Source organism: Palaemon carinicauda, chromosome 18 (genome assembly GCF_036898095.1).
Source record: "Palaemon carinicauda isolate YSFRI2023 chromosome 18, ASM3689809v2, whole genome shotgun sequence".
Lineage (NCBI taxonomy): Eukaryota > Metazoa > Arthropoda > Malacostraca > Decapoda > Palaemonidae > Palaemon > Palaemon carinicauda.
In genome coordinates, this window is record NC_090742.1 from 63,630,005 (window position 1) to 63,650,470 (window position 20,466).

At 40.1% G+C, this 20,466-nt stretch overlaps 2 protein-coding genes across 5 annotated transcripts in view; one reads left to right on the forward strand and one right to left on the reverse strand.

Moving 5' to 3' along the window:
- The window catches only part of LOC137657858 (prenylcysteine oxidase 1-like), a 60,639-nt gene extending 49,402 nt beyond the window's left edge, over nucleotides 1-11,237 (forward strand). For all 4 annotated transcript variants that reach the window (XM_068392458.1, XM_068392457.1, XM_068392456.1 and 1 more), the window contains exon 6: nucleotides 9,582-11,237. In XM_068392458.1, the coding sequence (XP_068248559.1) occupies nucleotides 9,582-10,244 (663 nt within the window). In that variant the 3' untranslated portion in view covers nucleotides 10,245-11,237. The remainder of the gene's footprint in view (nucleotides 1-9,581) is intronic.
- The window catches only part of LOC137657857 (uncharacterized), a 30,012-nt gene continuing 20,764 nt past the window's right edge, over nucleotides 11,219-20,466 (reverse strand). Inside the window, 3 exon segments of the mRNA XM_068392455.1 lie at nucleotides 11,219-12,141; nucleotides 18,618-18,752; nucleotides 19,167-19,278. Of these exon segments, the coding sequence (XP_068248556.1) occupies nucleotides 11,998-12,141; nucleotides 18,618-18,752; nucleotides 19,167-19,278 (391 nt within the window). The 3' untranslated portion in view covers nucleotides 11,219-11,997.

Genomic DNA, 20,466 nt, shown 5'->3' on the forward strand with positions numbered 1-20,466 from the left:
AAGAAAGTGGTTTACCAATGTGTGGGGTCTTACATGTAGAATTGACTGAAGAGGTTGCCTTGCAAGAGCAATCTTCTCAGATAACAGGCTTCAAAGGTCTTTCACCCAAGAATCCACCTACTTCATCTAGTTGGCTGGAAACTGTCCAACAAATTTTCAGAGAAAAAATGGTTTTCTTGTCCCTCTTGATGATTTATCTTTGGTATTCCCTAATAATTTGTATCAAGAACAGTGGCAAAGTATTTTGATTGATGTACTGTAGGTCCAATAACGTTTCAAGGACTAAAAATTTCTTTTGGATAATGTTGTTTTATCATATCCTGTTCTAGGAGAGTTAACTAGCCATTTAGCTCCATACATAGTACCGTTCTCTGATATCTTGGCCTGGATATTAATACTATCCAGTGATATCTTGGACTGAATTTATCCTCTGGGTATTTTTGCATATGTATTCAGTTCATTTACTATTGGGAAACCTCTGGTTGTCATCTATTTATTTGAATTAGGATGTCATGTTGCAATATTTAAAGAATCCAAGTTTTAATCCTTTTGGAGGGGCTCTTCTTTATAGTTCTTATGACTAAGACTGTTTTTCTGTTGGCGTTGGCTTTTGCTAAGTGTATTTAGTGAGCTACAAGCTCTTTTAAGAATATGGTTTTTGGTGTTGATAAAATGGTTTTGTGTCTATTGCATAGCTTTTTGGTTAAAAATTTATTTCAGGTGAAAAGGCTGACAATTTTTTATTTCTCCTTCCCTCATTAGGGAGAAAGGTAGATTATATATTGAAGGATAGGTTTCTTGGTATGAATTGGCTGGTAAAATTTTGCTTCGACGTGGCTTACTGCATTAGAGAAAAGGTTCGTAAACTGTTTTATAGGATTAAGGTGCCCAGGGTATCTTCTTTCCAAGAATGCCATGTCCTTAATAAGATCTTATTAAGTGTTTAGTCGATGTCTCACAGGATGTAGATACAGGATCCACTGTGGTGGATAATGGGGGAGGTTGGGCTGTGGCACCCTAGCAGTACCAGCTGAACTCGGTTGAGTCCCTTGTTAGGCTGGGAGGAACGTAGAGAGTAGAGGTCCCCTTTTTTGTTTTTATTTAATTTGTTGATGTCGGCTACCCCCAAAAATTGGGGGAAGTGCCTTGGTATATGTATGTATGTAAGCATTTAGTAACCAAAACTCACAGAAAATTTAATTTCAGTCAGGTGAGGAACTTGAAGATTCGGATTCATAAGATTGAAGTGCGACTACTTTGTTAATTTCCTGTAGGATTATATTTTTTGAAGTTTTAGCAGCATCTCGGGGACTAACCATATTAGTTTTCACCAAAAGGGAAGCCTAGTTTTCTTTTAATTTATTGGAATTTGAGTCCTGTGGTAGCTGCAGATAATGCTATAGCATGAATTTTATTGTGCCTTTAAATTTGTAGTGGTTAATAGGTCTAAATGGATATTTATTATTTATTTTATCTTAAATGGATTGGTGCTGTATCACGTAAACCTTTCTAGCTTTCGGTGGATAAGGTTTCTTGTAATTGGTGTTAAAACTCTCGAATTAGTTGTTTAAGTGTTTAGATTGGGTATTGAGTTTAATCAATATATTTCCTACACCAAATAGTATGGCCTATTCTTTCCACATTCTCTTCCGTCCTCAAACACTTCATAATACAATGAATAACAAAAAAATTATTTTTCAATATTTAACTTAGCCGGTGATTATATAGCTGCAACTCTGTTGCTCGACAGACAACTCTACGGTAAAAACTCGCCAGCGATCGCTACACAGGTTGTGGGTGTGCCCAACAGCGCCATCTGTCGTCCAGATACCCAGTACTCAATGTAAACAAAGACTCAATTTTCTCTCTGTCGAGCTATCGACAAGACGTACTTACTCGCTGTTGCTAAACTGGAGTTTTTTCACAACTAATTGGTGAAGTACTTTATTCTAGTTTTGAGCTTTCGCTATGCAGGTGTTTTATCTTCATCTTAAATCTTGAACTCGTTTTGGATAGATTTAATTATGGTGACAAAGAGAGTATGGACTTTCTTTCACTTTTAAATGGCCGACCCTTCCCTTAGACAGAAGTGTGTTTAGGCTTTTAGTAATTATCTTATCACGTTATAGATTTTCCTCAATATATTTTATATCTCTCCGCCTTTCTTAGGCCTCTTCGATTAACTTTCCATTTATTATAAACAACTTGGAAACCGAAGTTAATCAACGTTGAGCCCTTTATATCGTAATTAGCTTTTAAAGAGCTAAGGATTTAAAACTTTTTAAATGTAATATTTTATGAAAGAATTTCTTTGATAGTCTTCGTACTGTTTTCAAAGATGAACTAACGTTTAGTTTATTTATGCTACGCAGTTGTTGACGTTCAGGACATTCAACATGCGCTCTATCGTTACGATAGAGAGAGAGTGTATCACGGTTTCACTTTGCAGTAAGAGTAAATCGATTCTGACGTTTTGTTCATTCTTTCTTAGCTTAAATGTTTTAAATTCTATTTTAAAGGAACTTTTTATTTGAAAAACCTTTCAGTTTTTTCCTTTAGTCAAATAACATGTTTTTTTGACGAAATATACTTGGGCTCTTCTCTTAGGTGCGAAATCAAGAGAGAAAGAGAGAGAGAGAGATAGAGACGGAGGGAGAGAGAAGAGAGAAAACGTTCCGTTCAAGCGGGTAACGTTGTTCTCGAGTTACTCTCGTCCCTAGTCGCTGTACGGGGAGGAAGGATAAAACTTTTTTAGTTTTTTATTCTCGTCCCCAGGCTATGTGCGGTGAGAGATTGAAAACGTAGTTATATGAACTAGTGTTTAGTCTCTTTCCCAGCCACTGATTTTTTTTATCTTAAAATATGTTTTCTGTTTTTTGCTGGTATTAATGAGCTTGCATTTTACGACTGATTTCGCAATTACTACCTTTTAATGAAGGGTAGAATTGCATGTTTCAGGTAGAAATCAGTAAAAGTTTCGATTTCAGTGAAATAAGTGCAAAACAGAAAATCGAAGTGATAAAGTGATATGCGCAAAGTGTTACAGTGTTGCGTCCGAGGGTTCGTCTGTTCGTGCCTGTCGTTCACCTAGTCTGGGACCTCTTGCATGCTCCCAAGCCCAGGGGAGAAGTAATGTCAAACGACTTATGGGTTCGAGAGGCCTTGATCAACGAACAGACGTTTTCCCTCTATGGTATCGGGTGTATCTTACCAAGATCTCCCCTACCATAAGACGAGAGAGACGTTGTTTCTCCTCGTCATCCGAAGGCTTTTCGCATAAGAAACCTGTCACAAGGTTTCGAAGCCCTTAAGCGAAAGTCAGTCCTTTCAGGACAGGTCCAGCGTCCTGATTACAACCATTAGGACAGCTCTGACCCTATGCAGTCATCGGATAACTGCTCGCCGCCTTACAAAAGCGTAACACAGACTCCGAGAGTCTTTTTTTGTTGGCAAAGTGTTGCGGTCACAGACGTTAACCTCGTCTCTTACCACAACCATTTCCGTTGATCCTTAATGGGTTGTATGGCAAGACATGCAGTATATGCTTGCCTCCCTTATGGAAGACTATTCTGCCGATTAGTCCGTTGAGTCTAGCCGTTTATCTCATCGATATCCTGGCTTTCAGCCAACCTAACGTTCCTTTGTGCTTACTGTTGACGTTGGCGTAACTTAGTCACGTCAGTCAGGTTGTTGAGAACCACACTCGATGCGGTCTCGTGTGGTTTTTCAGCCGCATTTGGACGCTAGGCCACTTGCTGATGCTCCTGTTGACGTTCAAGACGTTCACTAACATCGGAGTTGACTTGTTTTGACGTTGTGCGTCAACCTCCGCATTCTAGAGTTGTTTTGACTGCTCAGTCTAGGCAGTCAGAGCAGTCTCGAGTGGACGCTGTGCGTCCTCACGCACCTGTTGTGGTTGACAGTTCAGTTGTTGACAGTTCACATACTGTCAAGCAGTTACATGACGTTGCGTTCTGGTCCGCTACTAATGCACCAGTGAGTGTGGACTCTGCTTGTAAAGCATTGCCACCACGGTAGGTCTCTCCCTTGCTTGAGACTCAGTTTTTATCGGACAAGGTTCCTGTAGATGAGGAAGTTGCTGTTCCCCCTCCTACTGATATTCCCTTGAGGACTCTGTCAGATGGAGAGGTGCCTAAGCTGCTTAGCCCCCTATGGACTTTAATTAAATCATGATGATTTTTTTAAGGATCTTTGTCCGGATCTTTTTGTAACTGCTGCTCCTCGTTCGCCTAAACGTCAGAGCTTACACTAGGCCTAGCTACTTCGAAGCCGTTGTTTTTAAGCTAGTGCTCTCTCGCTCTCCTAGAGAGCTTTACGTTTACTAGATGACTGGTTTTTCACCAGGAGGAGTTTGGGGGATACAGCCTTTGCTTTCCCTTCTTTTAAACTGGTTTATAGAGCGAGAGTCTGATATGACACGAGAGAAGTTCTCGGCTTGGGAGTTCATGCCTCTGCCCAGATAGACTTCTCAATTCTGGTAGACTCTCCCTGGCGCCTGGCCAGGAGACGCTCCAAGTTTTTTACAGGTCAACCTCACAGCTGTTTTCGAGCCTTTGAAGTTTTGCTGTACAATTATGTCATGCATAACAAGGCTTTCAGGGATGGTAAGCGGTACCTCCTCAGTCGCTAACCCCGTCTGTTGCCGCACCTGCTCCCGTAGACCCTAAATGGGCTTTGCTGCAAGACATGCAGTCCAAGCTTGCGTCCTTGATAGAGGACTTTAATGCGGAGAAGGTTGCTACCGAACCTTCTGGCCAACAACCTTCCAACCGGTCGGTTGTGCGCCCTGTTGACGCTGAGGTAACCTACTCGCGTCTGCCAGTTGAGGTGGTTCCTCCACCGATGCGACCCAGTGTGGGTTGCCAGCCGCACGTTGACGTTAAGCGACGCTCGGAGGTGGTTGTTGACGTTCAGGACGTTCAACAACCAGCAGAGGTGACTTGTTTTGACGCAGTGCGTCAACCTCAGCAACCCGGAGGGTGTTGACTGCACAACCCAGACGGTCTAGACAGTCTCGGGTTGACGCTGTGCTTTCTCGCGCACCCATGGTTGTTGATAGTTCACAGACTGTGCAGCAGTTCCATGATGTTGTGTCCGGCTCTGTCACGCATGCACCAGTGCGACCGGACTCAGCGAGCCAGACGTTGCCCACTCCGTTGCCGTTTCCTCATCAGTTTTCGGATGAGGAACCCTCTGATGAGGACGTTGCTGAACAACAAGACGATCAGCCCCCAGAATAGATCAAGCCCTGCTATCCATCCAGAAGATGCTGAAGAAGGAACGCTGCTCAGTCAGGCTGTGGATGAGTCTGGTAGGGACGCTGTCATCCGTGGAACATTTTGTGTCACTAGGAAGACTACACCTCCGTCCTCTTCAATACCATCTAGCTTTTCACTGGAAAAAGGACAAGACGCTAGAAGCGGTCTCGATCCCGGTTTCCGAAAAGATAAAGTCTTGTCTGACTTGGTGGAAGGACAATATCAACCTAAGAGAGGGTCTTCCCCTGGCTGTTCAGACTCCCAACCACGTTCTCTTCTCGGACGCGTCGGACGTGGGCTGGGGCGCGACACTAGACGGTCGGGAATGCTCAGGACTGTGGAACTCGAGTCAGAGGAGCATGCATATCAACTGCAAGGAGCTGTTGGCAGTACATCTGGCCTTGAAAAGCTTCAAGTCTCTCCTTCGAGGCAAAGTGGTGGAAGTTAACTCGGACATCACCACGGCCTTGGCGTACATCTCCAAACAAGGAGGTACCCACTCACTGACGTTGTACGAGATCGCAGGGACCTGCTCATCTGGTCAAAAGGTCAAGACATCTCCCTAGTAACGAGGTTCATCCAAGGCGACTTGAACGTCATAGCAGATTGTCTCAGTCGGAAAGGGCAAGTAATTCCAACCGAATGGACCCTCCACACGGATGTGTGCAAGAGACTTTGGGCCACTTGGGGTAAAACCATCCATAGATCTCTTTGCAACCTCGCTGACCAAGAGGCTTCCAATCTATTGCTCTCCAGTCCCGGACCCAGCAGCAATACATATAGATGCTTTCCTCCTAGATTGGTCACATCTGGATCTCTACGCATTCCCACCGTTCAAGATTGTCAACAAGGTACTGCAGAAGTTCGCCTCTCACGAAGGGACAAGGTTGACGTTAGTTGCTTCCCTCTGGCCCGCGAGAGAATGGTTCACCGAGATACTTCGATGGTTAGTAGACGTTCCCAGTAGTCTTCCTCTAAGGGTAGACCTTCTACGTCAGCCACACGTAAAGAAGGTACTCCAAAGCCTCCACGCTCTTCGTCTGACTGCCTTCAGACTATCGAAAGACTCTCGAGAGCTAGAGGTTTTTCGAAGGAAGCAGCCAGTGCGATTGCTAGAGCAAGGAGAGCGTCTTCCATTAGAGTCTACCAATCGAAGTGGGAAGTCTTCCGAGACTGGTGCAAGTCAGTTTCTGTATCCTCGACCAGTACCTCTGTAGCTCAAATAGCTGTTTTTCTCTTATACCTGAGAAAAGGACGATCTCTTTCAGCTCCCACTATCAAGGGCTACAGAAGCATGTTGGCATCGGTCTTCCGGCATAGAGGCTTAGATCTTTCCAAACATAAAGATCTGCAAGACCTCCTTAAGTCTTTTGAGACCACCAAGGAGCGTCGTTTGGCTACCCCTGGATGGAATTTAGACGTGGTACTAAGATTCTTCATGTCAGACAGGTTGGAGCCGTTACAATCAGCCTCCCTGAAAGATCTCACTCTTAAGACTCTTTTCCTGGTATGCTTAGCCTCGGCTAAAAGAGTCAGTGAGATTCATGCCTTCAGCAGGAACATCGGATTTTCGTCAGAAAAAGCCACTTGTTCGCTACAACTTGGTTTTCTAGCCAAAAATGAGCTGCCTTCTCGGCCTTGGCCTAAATCTTTCGATATCCCCAGCTTATCGGAGATCGTAGGCAGTGAACTAGAAAGAGTCTTATGCCCTGTTAGAGCTCTTAAGTTCTATTTAAAGCGTACTAAACCTTTACAAGGCCAATCTGAAGCTTTATGGTGTTCAGTTAAGAAACCATCCTTGCCTATGTCAAAGAATGCTTGGTCAGACTTTATCAGATTGTTAATACGAGAAGCTCATTCACATCTGAGTGAGGAAGACCGAACTTTGCTTAAGGTGAAGATGCACGAAGTTAGAGCTGTAACAACTTCCGTGGCCTTTAAGCAAAATAGATCTCTGCAAAGTATAATGGACGCAACCTATTGGAGAAGCAAGTCAGTGTTCGCGTCATTTTACTTGAAAGATGTCCAGTCTCTTTACAAGAACTGCTACACACTGGGACCATTCGTAGCAGCGAGTGCAGTAGTGGGTGAGGGCTCAACCACTACAATTCCCTAATTCCTTATCCTTTTAATCTGTCTCTTGAAATGTTGTTTTTTATGGGTTGTCCGGAAGGCTAAGAAGCCTTTCGCATCCTGGTTGATTTGGCGGGTGGTCAAAGTCATTTCTTGAGAGCGCCTAGATTAGGGGTTTTGATGAGGTCCTGTTGTATGGGTTGCAACCCTTGATACTTCAGATCCTAGGGGTCGATCAGCATCCTAAGAGGATCGCGAGGCTCCGTAAGGAAGACGTACTTAAAAGGCAGAGTAATTGTTCAAGTCGACTTCCTTACCAGGTACCTATTTATTTTGTTTTTGTTATTTTGATAACTTCTAAAATGAAATAAAAACTCTTAGCTCATAAAAGTGTAAACATATATTGCTGGTCTCTACCCACCCCCCTGGGTGTGAATCAGCTTATATAATCACCGGCTAAGTTAAATATTGAAAAATGTTATTTTGATAATAAAATAAATTTTTGAATATACTTACCCGGTGATTATAAATTAAATGACCCTCCCTTCCTCCCCAATAGAGACGCAGTGGGACGAGGAGAAAATTGAGTCTTTGTTTACATTGAGTACTGGGTATCTGGACGACAGATGGCGCTGTTGGGCACACCCGCAACCTGTGTAGCGATCGCTGGCGAGTTTTTACCGTAGAGTTGTCTGTCGAGCAACAGAGTTGCAGCTATATAATCACCGGGTAAGTATATTCAAAAATTTATTTTATTATCAAAATAACATATTTCATTGAAGAGATTAATTACTGCACCATGATTGTTCAGTGGCTACTTTCCTTTTGGTAAAGTTAAAAGAGAGCCTAGCTCTGGTAAGCAGCTCTTCTAGGAGATTGACACTCCAAAATCAAACCATTGTTCTCCAGCCTTGGGTAGTGCCTACCATGGTTTTCCACTTTCTTGTGGTAGAATTTTCTTGCCGGAAGATACACTTTGGTACACTTTTTCTTATTTCTCTTCTGGTTTTTTTTTTTTTTTTTTTTTTTTTTTTTTAAGTTTTTATAGTTTATATGTGAAAGATATGATTTAAAGTGGTTACTGTTCTTAGAATATTTTATATTGTTCGTTACTTCCCTGCCAGTTTATATCCTTATTTCCTTCCACTGGGTTAGTTTTCCTGTTAAAGCCTATGGGCTTACAGCATCCTGCTTTTCCAATTTGGGTTGTGGCTCAGCAAATAGTAATAGTAATAATATAGGGGCAATACAACACTAGGGGTTGTGATACTATTGTAAGAGAAAGAAAAAGGTGAAAGGCAAGTATGAAAATAAGCACATTTTTTAAAGTTATTCTGAAACTGGTTGTAAACAGGCATCACACTTGCTTGGGATTGACTGAATGTTCAGATTGGTTTGTTGAGTAGAATAGTTTGGTATCCAGTTGTATATTTTATGTAAATATTCTTGTAGCCATCAGCTGCATTCGAAGGAATAGGAAACAGGAACGTATAGGGCACTCGAAGGTGATAGGATGTATAACGGCTCCTTATTTATCCTTCTCCTTAGTGAATTAGACTGGGTAAGGTCTGTTTGGGGTGCAGATATCTGTGGTTATCTTGGTTATCTTAGGATACGTCCCTGATTATACACGATATCTTCGGATAGTCGTTTCCGGGGGTTGTAACCCCGTGATACCTGATGGAGATTCTCTTGTAATATCAATCGCAGAAATATTATACTGTAGAAGTTGCCAGAAGGAACTTCCATCATGACGACATGGCTATCTCACCCAAAAATAGATTTTTCCTACGTCAAAATCCCTTTTATGTAAATATTCTTGTAGATTTCTGATTTAAAAAATTAGAATGCAGTTTTATGTTTTGTAAAAGAGGCCTTTGTTTATTTGACATATACTGTATGTGCCCATGAGTTTTAGTACAGTATTTTGTTATGAAAATTTGAGTAAAAATAAGAAAGTAACATAAGCTACTGCATTTGTTATTTCTTTGTCATGTAGTGTGACATTTGTTTATTTGAAACTAACTTAAGATAAATTTTACAATGTAACATATATAATGTCCTGTTACAAACTTATGAATAAGAAACACTAGTTTAATCTGCATTATTAAAATAATTCAGACTAGTTTTAATTGTGTAACAATATTCTGTATCATGTTCATTTAAATACTGCTGTAGAAATTCTGTAATGGCCTTGAAAAAGTTTTATCATTTTGATATGTCTTACAGGTAACTTCTGTGGATACTGAAATGCCTTTTAAACGACTTTTTGTGGAGGGGAACTCTGCAGCCGTACCCCAAGTGGATGAAGAGTTTTCTCGGTCGCAAGATTACGACATTGTTATTATTGCTACCCCACTCACTACAGATAAGAGCAATATCAAGTTTACGAACTTCACTGAAGAACTGAATTTTCCAGGACACTATGAAAGAGTTGTGTGTACGATGGTGGAAGGTAAGTTGGTCCCAGAAACACTGAGATTTACTGATGATGATCCCCTTGATGAGATTTTAGTTACCAATCCTAGATTGATCTTCAATTCCTTTGGAAAACAGCATCCAGTTGACCTAAAGGACTGCTATGAAGACTTACCTGATGTTTGGAAGATATTTTCGCCCAATCCATTACCTGAGCAACAGTTGGATATTTTCTTTAAAGAGCGAAATTCTACGCATGTCATCGACTGGCTAGCATACCCGCATTATGACCAGGATCAGGAAATGGCTAGATTTGCCCTAACTCCCGGTATGTATCATTTAAATGCTATTGAATGGGCGGGTAGTGCAATGGAGATGGAAGTTATTGGAGCGAAGAATGTAGCACTTTTAGCTTACAAATACTGGAAGAATGATCCTAATGCTGGGAGGAAAACCATCAAAGATGAATTATAAGGTTCCAGTTTGGGTTATTTAATCTTTCTTTTCTCATTAAAATACTTTTGATGTCTGTGAGACTTTGATCCAATGTTGACTTCCCATTCCTAGTGATGAAAGAAAATTTGTGGCAATAGGCGAAGATACGTTAAAAATTCCAGACGTCATCTGTGATATTGTTCCCGGAAAACGTCCATCCACCTAGCACATCGTAATCAAGGTATATTATATGTACACAATTGTTGATAATCGTCATGATTTAGTTGCTTTTTTAATTCTTTGTCGTAAGCCTGTGATATAACTTGCGGTCTTTCTGTATCATACAGGTATGTTATGTTGAATGTTGTGAAACATATTTTTCTAAGTCAATGTTCTGCTAACTGTTAAATGTGTTAATTGGTGTTAAAAATATTAGAAAACAGGATCCTAGTTAAATAGATAATACAACGAATTTTGACTATGCAAAATTAATAAGGAACCTCAAATATTAATTGAAAGGAATATTTTATAATTTGATATACAGAATTTTGTTGACCAAGTGTAAACTGCAGGTAGTTTTAAAAGTTGGGATCACTGATATTATTAGTTGTTGAGCTATGTTACAAAGTAGTCTTAAATTTGTAAACAATTTATTTTTTTAGGAATTTTGGTTAGTTTTAAGGTGTAAAAACTAATCTAGTTTTCCTGGTACAGTAGTTTATGATGGCAATACTATTTAAACGGGCAGCTTGCATAAATATTTTATTGAGCAGTTATTTTACCCATACACGGGTATGTAAAAAGTGATGCTCTTTAGAAAAATTAGGTACAGTATTTTTTTAATTTGGCTGGTAGCTAATTTGTTAAAAAACGAAGTTTATTTTTAAGTATGCTGTACAAATTCATTGTACAAATATTTTTGCGGTCTTAAATATGCCGAGGTTGTCGTTGAACAATGATGTATTATTGTTATGGATGATATAAAATATTGTTAGGGATGAGATAAAATAATGTTCTCATATACAAATATATTTGAGATAAGTAAACAACGTGTGATTGTATTTTACATAATGAAAATAAGTTAACCTTTCCCTTTAGCGAGGATTTGTATTTACAAATTATACACTCTTTGGAGAAATAAGCATATATTACAATAATCTATATAAATTCTCCTGCTCATTTATAGTAGGTTTAGTACAGTATTTAGAAAACACTGGATGCATTGTTATTTTTTCGATGTTTATCTCGTCAAGAGGGTTTGAAACTATTTCCTAACAGTATTGGGTCTCTAGAAACATTAAAGGTTTAAAAAGTATATATACTTTAGCAAAATTCAAAGTATTTGGTGATCTGTACACCAAAAGTTGAGAACTGCTATTAAAACTAACTACCATTAGCCACAATTTACACATGGTTATCGGACTTAATCTGTTGATTTTAAAAGTATTTCTAGTTGAAAATATAACAATGTATAATATATATATATACTGTATATTACTTAATTATACTAGGAATGATTTTTACATTTTAGCTTAAATGACTTGGCATTTTAGTGTTAAAATTCTGTACATACAGTGATCAAGTGAGGCAACTAGAAAACAAATTTTGTGCATGAGTATAGCTTTCACACAATACACATGATTCTCATATACAACGGTATTAGCAATACAGGAGTGAAGTCACTTGGAAAGTGCTGCGTGGCGGCCCTCCGAAGGACTGTAGAAAAATCCCAGTGAAGATGCCAGTTCCACATTAGATTAGTTCTAGCCGAAGACTTGGGCGTTCATAGTGTTCAGAGCGACCATTTCTTGAGTGCCGCATTGCCGTGCTTGTTCCAATCTTCTCTGGTAATTCTAGATTGGGTGAAGGCTGGGGATTCGGCTAGGACACAAGCTCCAATGTAAGCAGCGTGGTAACGATAGGGAGAAGCATGAACCTACAAAGTAGAAGGGAAAATTTATTAGTTGACAGGAAGTAAAAGACCTCATTCAATCCAAATGAAATAAATTTAGACTTGGGAGTAGCTCGTAAAAATGTAGACAACTATCCATGCTCAAATAATTTTTCTCTTCATACAGCACAATAAATACTCTTGAATAACAATAATAAATTGAAAGATGTACACACTAAAAACTTAACTTCTTAATAATCTAAATTTAATGTACAGTATTCTATATTAGTGAAGAGAAAGATATATGACAAATATTTACTTTCATAAAATTGTTTATGATACATTTTCCCCGTATTGTATCTAGTTATGGTAGTTTTATTTTCTTTAAAGCTCCAATTTTCTGTAAAAGTTGTCAGATGTCAATGCAATTTTCTGTAAAAGTTGTCAGATGTCAATGCATTCAGGTTTAATTTTGTTACACTAAATAGATTTACAGTGATTCCATATATTTTCATGTGCTAATATTTTACAGAAATAGTGGCTGCATTACATGTGAGGATGTAAATTAAGAATGTCTTCATCTAGAAATGAATATATTCTTTACTTGTACTGTACCTGCAGGGAAAGGGAGGTAAGCTACATATTGGTTGTATTTCTTGATCAAATGTTAAAAAAAATCATTTACATTAATTCAACGAAATATGAATCACCAGACTTGAAATTTTTTTTTCTTTAAAAGATAAGAACTTTTAGTGATTATCAACGAAATCTTGATGTCACTGTGACATGGAGAGCTACCCCAAGAGAATGTGATAATCTTGGGGACAATTCTCGAACTTCCCAAGTCGCAGTACCAACCAATGACTATGACCATAACCTGGAAGTGAGGAACTTGTGGCATGCCTTGGGCATCACTGGTGATCTGTTGGTATAGAGCTTCTGAATTTTTTGGCTGGTGAAAGGGATTTTAAGGCTTTACCCACTGTGTATTCTCTGTCTCCACCTGTGGAGGTGCTGATTGATGTGGTCTCATCTGCTGTTGATGTCCTTGTGGCTTCTCCCACTGCAGGATTGTTGCTGTTCGTCTAAAACCCCTTGACACTGTGCACACGCTCTTCTTCCTCTGTCTTGCCTTTGTTATAGAAGTTAAGGAAGACCACCAAGCTCTGTGCTTACACATGCAAAAGGTGGTGCAGTAGCAAGAACCCCCACACACCGGGATAATGGCTCGGTACAAATGCTCACGCTGCTCTACCCGTGCTCAGTTTTGTACTGATCCGAGCAAACACACACACCTTCGGTTGAGGTGAAGGGTTAAACCTTGATTCCTATAGACTATCGAGGTACATGATCAGTTTCTCTCCTTAAGGAGATTTGAGTTCTGAAGATGGGAGAAATAGGAAAGTATCCTTGCTTTCTTGAGTGACAAGAACTTCCATCATGTGAGCACAATTTGAGGCAACTTCCATCATGTGAGCACAATTTGAGGCATTCCCTCATGCCAGCGCAATTGGGTATTTGATCCCTAGTCTTCTCATGGTTAACCTCTTCAGGATCAGTCGCCATGTGATCGTTTTTGTGAACCCCAGGTCACTGTTGACGTTCCCATAAGCTCCAGCGTGAAAGAAAAAAAAGCACCTACTATGTTACCTGATCCTTCCTTGCATGGCAAGTCCATGCACAGTGAAATACCTAAGTGGTTGTGCAATTAAGAACAAGAACAAATAAGCAGCCATGAAAGCTCTTGGTTGCAAGAGCACCTAAGTGCCCCATCGCAGTATTTCGAACAACATGCTTGCATGCTATCTAATACTTTTAAGCTTTTCAGAGAGTAATGTACAAGGTACTTTGCCAGTCTTTTGGGAGCTATGGCCAAAGGCAGCTCTACTTTTCTACTAGACTCCAATCATTGATCAGCTCCCTTCCAATCTCTTCAGGATATATTGGGGTAGCTACCCCAACAGGTTGTCATAATCTCGGGACAATCCTCGAATCATAAGTTGAGACTATGACCATAGCCTGGAAATGAGAAACTTGTGGCTTGCCTTGGGTATCACTGGTATGAAAGCTTCTTTAGTTTTTGGCTGGTGCAAGGGATTTTAAGACAACCCCGCTGTGTCTTCTCCGTCTCCACCTGATCAATTTATCTCACTAAGGATACTTCAGTTCTGAAGGACAGATAAGTTGGCTAGTGGTGAGGTGGGAGGTACCACAAATCCCCTTGCTTTTACAAGTCACAAAAACTTCCGTCATGTAAGCACGATCGAGTCATTCCCTCATGCCAGCACTGTGATCCTTATAGTCTCCTCATGACTGATATCTTCATAAGTCCCCACGTGATCGTTTTTGTGAACCCTGGGTCACCTTTGACGTTCCCACGAGCTCATGCACCTACTGTGCCACCTGATCCTTCCCGGGATGGGATGGCCAGTCCATGCACTGTGAAATACTTGCAACGGTTGCGGGAACAGGAACTAATGACCAGCAACTTTCAGATCTTGAAAGCATCGAACAGTCCCATCGCAAAGAGTAATCAATGGCAAGATTCTCCACCACACAGCAACCAGTATTTCGAACCAATGCGCTTGCTTGCTGATACTTTTGCTCACCATTAAGCTCTTCAGAGGGTGATGTATAAGGTCTACTTTGCCAGTCTCTTTGGGGCGCAAGGGTTAAAAGCAGCACTACTTCTGAACTAAAATCTAATCATTGCTCTGTTCCCCCTCCAATCTCTTTAGGATATATTCCTGGTTCTGTTTACAGTCTTGATTGTGTATACTCTTGGTGGATAGAACTGTCTGTTTATATAGAGACTTTTGTGTTTCAACGCCTCAAGGGCGCTCGCCTTCGTTTCAGTGCCAGTGAAGGCTTAGACTCCTTGCACTCATCCATGAATGCAATTAACTAGTAGAGGCTACTTGGGATCCTTTGAAAGGCGGTTTGCCAGTCATTGATTGGCGTTTAGTTGCCCTTCACGGATCTTCAAGACTACTTTGAAATGCCAAGGTCCGATGTTGCTCCCGAGGTTTTGGACAGAGTAAATTTTTATATCTCAGTTCCTGAGAAATTCTCTTCCGTTTAGCAAGATCCTGTCTCCTTCACTCGCCTAAGGGTACAAACCCATCTCTTCTAATCAATCCCAGTGACTGCCTTGAAGATTGAGAGACTTGAGTGCACAATCTTTTGTGCTCTAGAATCTGCTGTTATGGAATCATCTTCCACTGGCAGCCTTCTGGTTACTTCCTGAATCAACAATTAGTCTGGTAGTCAACACTACTCAGGATTTGACAGTGATCAGTTTTGTACGGCAAGTTGATCCTGTGACCTTCATGCCACACCTGTCAGCAAATCAACGGGCGTTCAACAGTGTCCAGAAGAGGAAGGATGTCATAGTTTAAAATTTATCCAGGCAAGTTGGACCATAGGGATTGAGGAAGAATCCAATGAAGCATGCTAGCACCTCTCTTTCCTCAGAGGAATGGAGAGGTGATGATGGAGAAGTGGAGGAAGGCTAACCATGACTAACGCTTATCCATCGCGCAGTTGTCTCTGCCTACAACTTTTGGAGTTCACTTAGCTCAGATGGCCTCCAAAACCTGGTCAAGACATCCAGCTTCTGCATCTTCCAACAAAGGTACAGACAGTGTTCCACCCTTTGAGCCCAGCCTCTCTTCAGTCTAGGAAGAGTGGTAGAGGGAGGAAAGGGATGTTGGTAGTCCCTCCCCTCCTCTAGCTGCTGTGAGGGGATGATGCCTATCAAGACATTGGCCTGTGTGGCAGGGACAAGGAGCAGAGTAGTGGGTGGTATTAGTCCTTCAGGACAGACAACAACATCTTACCTTCATAGATCTTTGTCCTACCCTCATTTGCACTCTTGATGGCAGTCCCGATTACTCCCTCTTCATTCACCGAAAGCTCTAGCCTTAGCGGTAGAGGTGAACAATGCTCTTTAAGTCATTAAGACAGTTTTCTGGGTTTCTACATATGACTCTTCCAGCTATTAAGTTGACTGGGAGTTTATCAAAAATCATTCATCATGGAGATGGCAAGTACCACAGGAGAGGAAGACTTCAGGCTTTCAGTAGACTTAAAAGACAATATTTTCTTCAGTCCTAGAAAGTGCCTTTGCTTTGTCCATCCATTTATTAGAACAGTGTACCAGTTCCATAGCCCTTTGCTTTGGACAGTGCACTCTTCCCCCTGTGTTTGTTCTGGTCTCTGGTATCTGCACCACTGCCTTGCTCACCTCCTTCAAGAGGCTGTTGTTTCAGAATTTTATTTTGTTACGATCTGAGATGTGGTAATTCGGGAAAAGTAAAGTCTCTCATGCCCAAACAGAGCACGAAACACCTGGACATGCTGATATACACATCAGCATTGAGTCATTCCATCAGACGATTGCATTAGCAGTCTCATAGGTGGTGCACCCATTCCTGTTCAAGAAAGAAACGCAAGGGAAGTTCCACTCATCTCCCTACCTCCAAAAATGCTTCCGCTCTCCTACACATCCATGGAAGAGTTGCCGAAAATGTGTGGTCCCCACACTCACCCACATATGAACCAGTTGGAAATGTGAGCGACGTTTCTAGCACTGCAAGTTTTCCAAGAGAGTTTGATAGGGCACTCAATAGTGTTGATGAGTAACAACACTACAGTAATCATAGCTTACGTCAACAGGCAAAGGACTGTTTCGTACAGTCTTTGCAAGTTACCAAAGCAGGTGCACATCTGGGCTGTGAAAAACTCTTGAGATATCAGCTTGTTTTATTCTAGTGTAAACATTCAGTCGCCAAGGGTAGTTGTATAGTAAGAGGGTCCCTACATTCTTGTGTGGTTGAAAAGCCTTTTGCTCTCTGGGAAACACCTGTTAATGACATGCCGATATGTCTGAACAGAAAATACCATGTTCTGCTCCCCCATTCCACTCTCTTTGGGGGACGGAGGATGCATTTCAACACCTCCTAGGAAAACCTAGTCATGTATGCTCTTACTCCCATCTGGATGATTCCCTTATTAATCACCAGGTTACTGATGACATCGAGTCTTAGGATGACCTAAATGTCTACCAGGTGGCTGCATACCAAATGGTATACAGATCTGCTAAAGCTTCTTGTCGAGGTACTGACTGAGCTACACTGATGGCTCGGTCTTCTCTGTCAGCCCCACCTTCAGAGGTACAATCACTCGGTAGCGTCCCACACACTTCATGTGTTTAGTCTTATCTCCTCCGAGAGAAGTGCTTTAAACAAGGCACTGCACAGATGTCTGAATAATGGCGAATGTTCTCTACAGCTGTCTACCAGGAGAAGTAGGTTGGAGCCCTTCAGCAATTTTCTCATCTTCCACTCCTCTCAATCTCTGCAGTACAAGACTATTGCTCGTCCAGGTCTTCAGACTGAAGGACATAGACCTTTCCTCCTCATGGGAACTGTCTATATTCATGAGGAGCTACTAGCTTAAGGACCCTGGGATGAATCTCAAGTCACTTAGGCAAACCCAATGTGAGCATATAAGACAAGCTTCAGACGGAACTGACATTTAAGACAGTTTACCTGCTAGCCTTTGAGTTGGTTAGCTTCATAACATCTCGTATGTTGCAAGTTATTCAGAGAGGAAGAAGGTCTCCTGTACTTTTGTTCCCGAGTTTGAGGCTAAGACCAGAACCCACTGGTTCACTATCTGTACCAGGTTACAAATCCTTATTCAAATCAAAGGTAGAATAGGATAATTATAAGCTTCTGATTTGCATCTATGTTATGAAATATGCTTCCTTCTATCTGCAAATCTGGATCCGTGAGATTTTATCAAGCTGATATTTTGCCAAAGTTGTACATAATTGCATTAATTCTTCTCCTGATATAAACATGTAAATTGGAGCTGAAAATCTGTATGAGCAGATCTCATAATAATATATATCTCCTGTTTGTTAACAATTATCTGTTTGAACTTTAGATTTTGAATGTTAGGTTATGAGAGGTCTTACTTGTGTACCATAGTTTTGGAAAATGAAAAAATATGACTATTGTAGAAAAAAAAGTATCTTGAAAGTAATTGCATTTTAAATGTATTCAAATATTACAAGCAACTAATTTTTCATAATTTTTGCTGACAATAAAACAATAAAGGCTTTATCAGTAGTGATTTTTAACCCTGAATTTGACACCAAGTATGTTTAGAAAATATATTTTACTTGAGATTTTCAAGCATGTAAAGATGCTAACATTACTAAATAATTATGATATACTGTGTAAGTCATCTTTTTATCTAAGAAGCAATAGGAACCTCAATAAGTCATCTTTTTATCTAAGAAGCAATAGGAACCTCAATAAGTCATCTTTTTATCTAAGAAGCAATAGGAACCTCAATAAGTCATCTTTTTATCTAAGAAGCAATAGGAACCTCAATAAGTCATCTTTTTATCTAAGAAGCAATAGGAACCTCAATAATTAGTATCCCATGTCATGAATATTAGCATGGTAAAATAACAATCTCCAACAAAGAAGGAAACCAGTAAATCTTACCTTTGGTCTAATAGCAGGAGGAGTGAGATTATCAATTTCTGTGGTTAATCTCTCTACAAGTCCTGGAAGCTGGGTTACACCACCAGCCAAAAATATACTGCGACTCATCTCTTTGCGTATGTCCATGCTGCATTCCTGAAATTTTAAATATTTGTATGAATTAGTCAATCACTAAGTAATGTTCATGTGTATAAACACATGTTCAAATGTCTAAACAGTACGATATGATACTTTTTTTTGTGATTCAACCCAAACTTACTATACTAAGTTCCCAGATTGTTTGGCATTCAATGAGTTAATATATATCTGATTTATAAAGTTTTGGCCCATGTGACTTAACACAGGCCTAGGAAGACATTCAGTGCCAAGTTACAACTATTGGGAAACTTGGCAGTCGTTGTAACGTGAAGTATAATTTAAAAGAGAAGTTAAGAGGACAAGATGGAATAATAGGAATGGAGGTTAAATAGAAGACTGAAAGGTGTGAAGGGCTAAAAGCTGTACCCCAAACAGGATTGAAGTTCAATGACAATCAACCTCAGTACTTACCATTATGGCTTTGTGTACTAATTTGTGAATACCAGGATGATCAAGACCCCAAGCATCAGGATTGAAGAGACCTTCTGTTGCTTGGAAACGACCAAAATCTAGGGATATAGACCTGAAACAAAAGTTTTAAAAAGTTACTACTAAAATTTTAAAGCAAGTTTACTTCACTTAGCAACACTTCAGATATATAGAGACTTGGGTCCCAGTGATGGAGCAACAGCAATTGAAATTAACAATTTGTAATTAAGGATGCATTTCTAATGGAATAGAACATTACCAATAGTAGTATGAGTTATCTTCATGAAAGGCTAAATGGGGATGGGTCAAAATTTTGTACAATATTATTTTTTTTTTTACAAAATAGTCAATTAAACGTGGTTCTTGTGTAAGTAAATGAACTGAACTACTGTACTGCCTACATGACTTTAAGATCCAAGTCACCTGTGCTTATTTGAGCACAAGTTCTAGATCCAGTGAAATGATGCAATAATATATTTGGGTTTTATAAGGTTAACACAAATTCAGGTTTCAACATTTTTATCCCAATTTCAAATTAAATGAAACCATTAAGGCCATCTTTTTGAATCGGAAATTGAGACTTTGGTAGTATGAGTTATCTTCATGAAAGGCTAAATGAGAATGGGTAAAAATTTTGTACAGTGTTCTGATTCTTTTTTAAAGCAAAAGTATTCTATAAAACATGTTTCTTGTGTAAAGTAAATGAACTGAACTACTGTACTGTCTACATGATTTTTAAGATCCAAGTCACCTGTGCTTATCTGAGCACAAGTTCTAGATCCTGTGAAATTATGCAATAATTCTTTGGGTATTCATAAGGTTGACAAAAATTCATGTTTCAAAATTTTTATCCCAATTTCAACTTGAAGGAAACCATTAAGGCCATACTTTTGAATCGGAAATTAATACTTTGGTTGGGTTAAAATTCTTATTAATAATTTCTGGCAAGAGGCCTGTGACGTCTGGTGAGAAAGGTCCTTCCTTATACCTTTCCTAATATAAATCTTCCAAATATACTAGAGAAAGATAAAAGCATGGAATGCAGAGGTTATAACCCTCGTGCGAACACCTTGTAGGTGTCGTGTATTAAACAAAGGCGTGCGAAAAACCACTATTCACAGGTTGTCTTCCATTTAGATAATCCCTTCATCAATGGGGAGGGCCGTGACAGGCCCTAGAGAACATAGTTGAACTACCCAAACGACACCTACCACGCACGCCCTCTAGGACATCCTTCTGTTTTGGACTTGCAAGCAAGTTGAGTTTTTTGGGCACAGTGTTT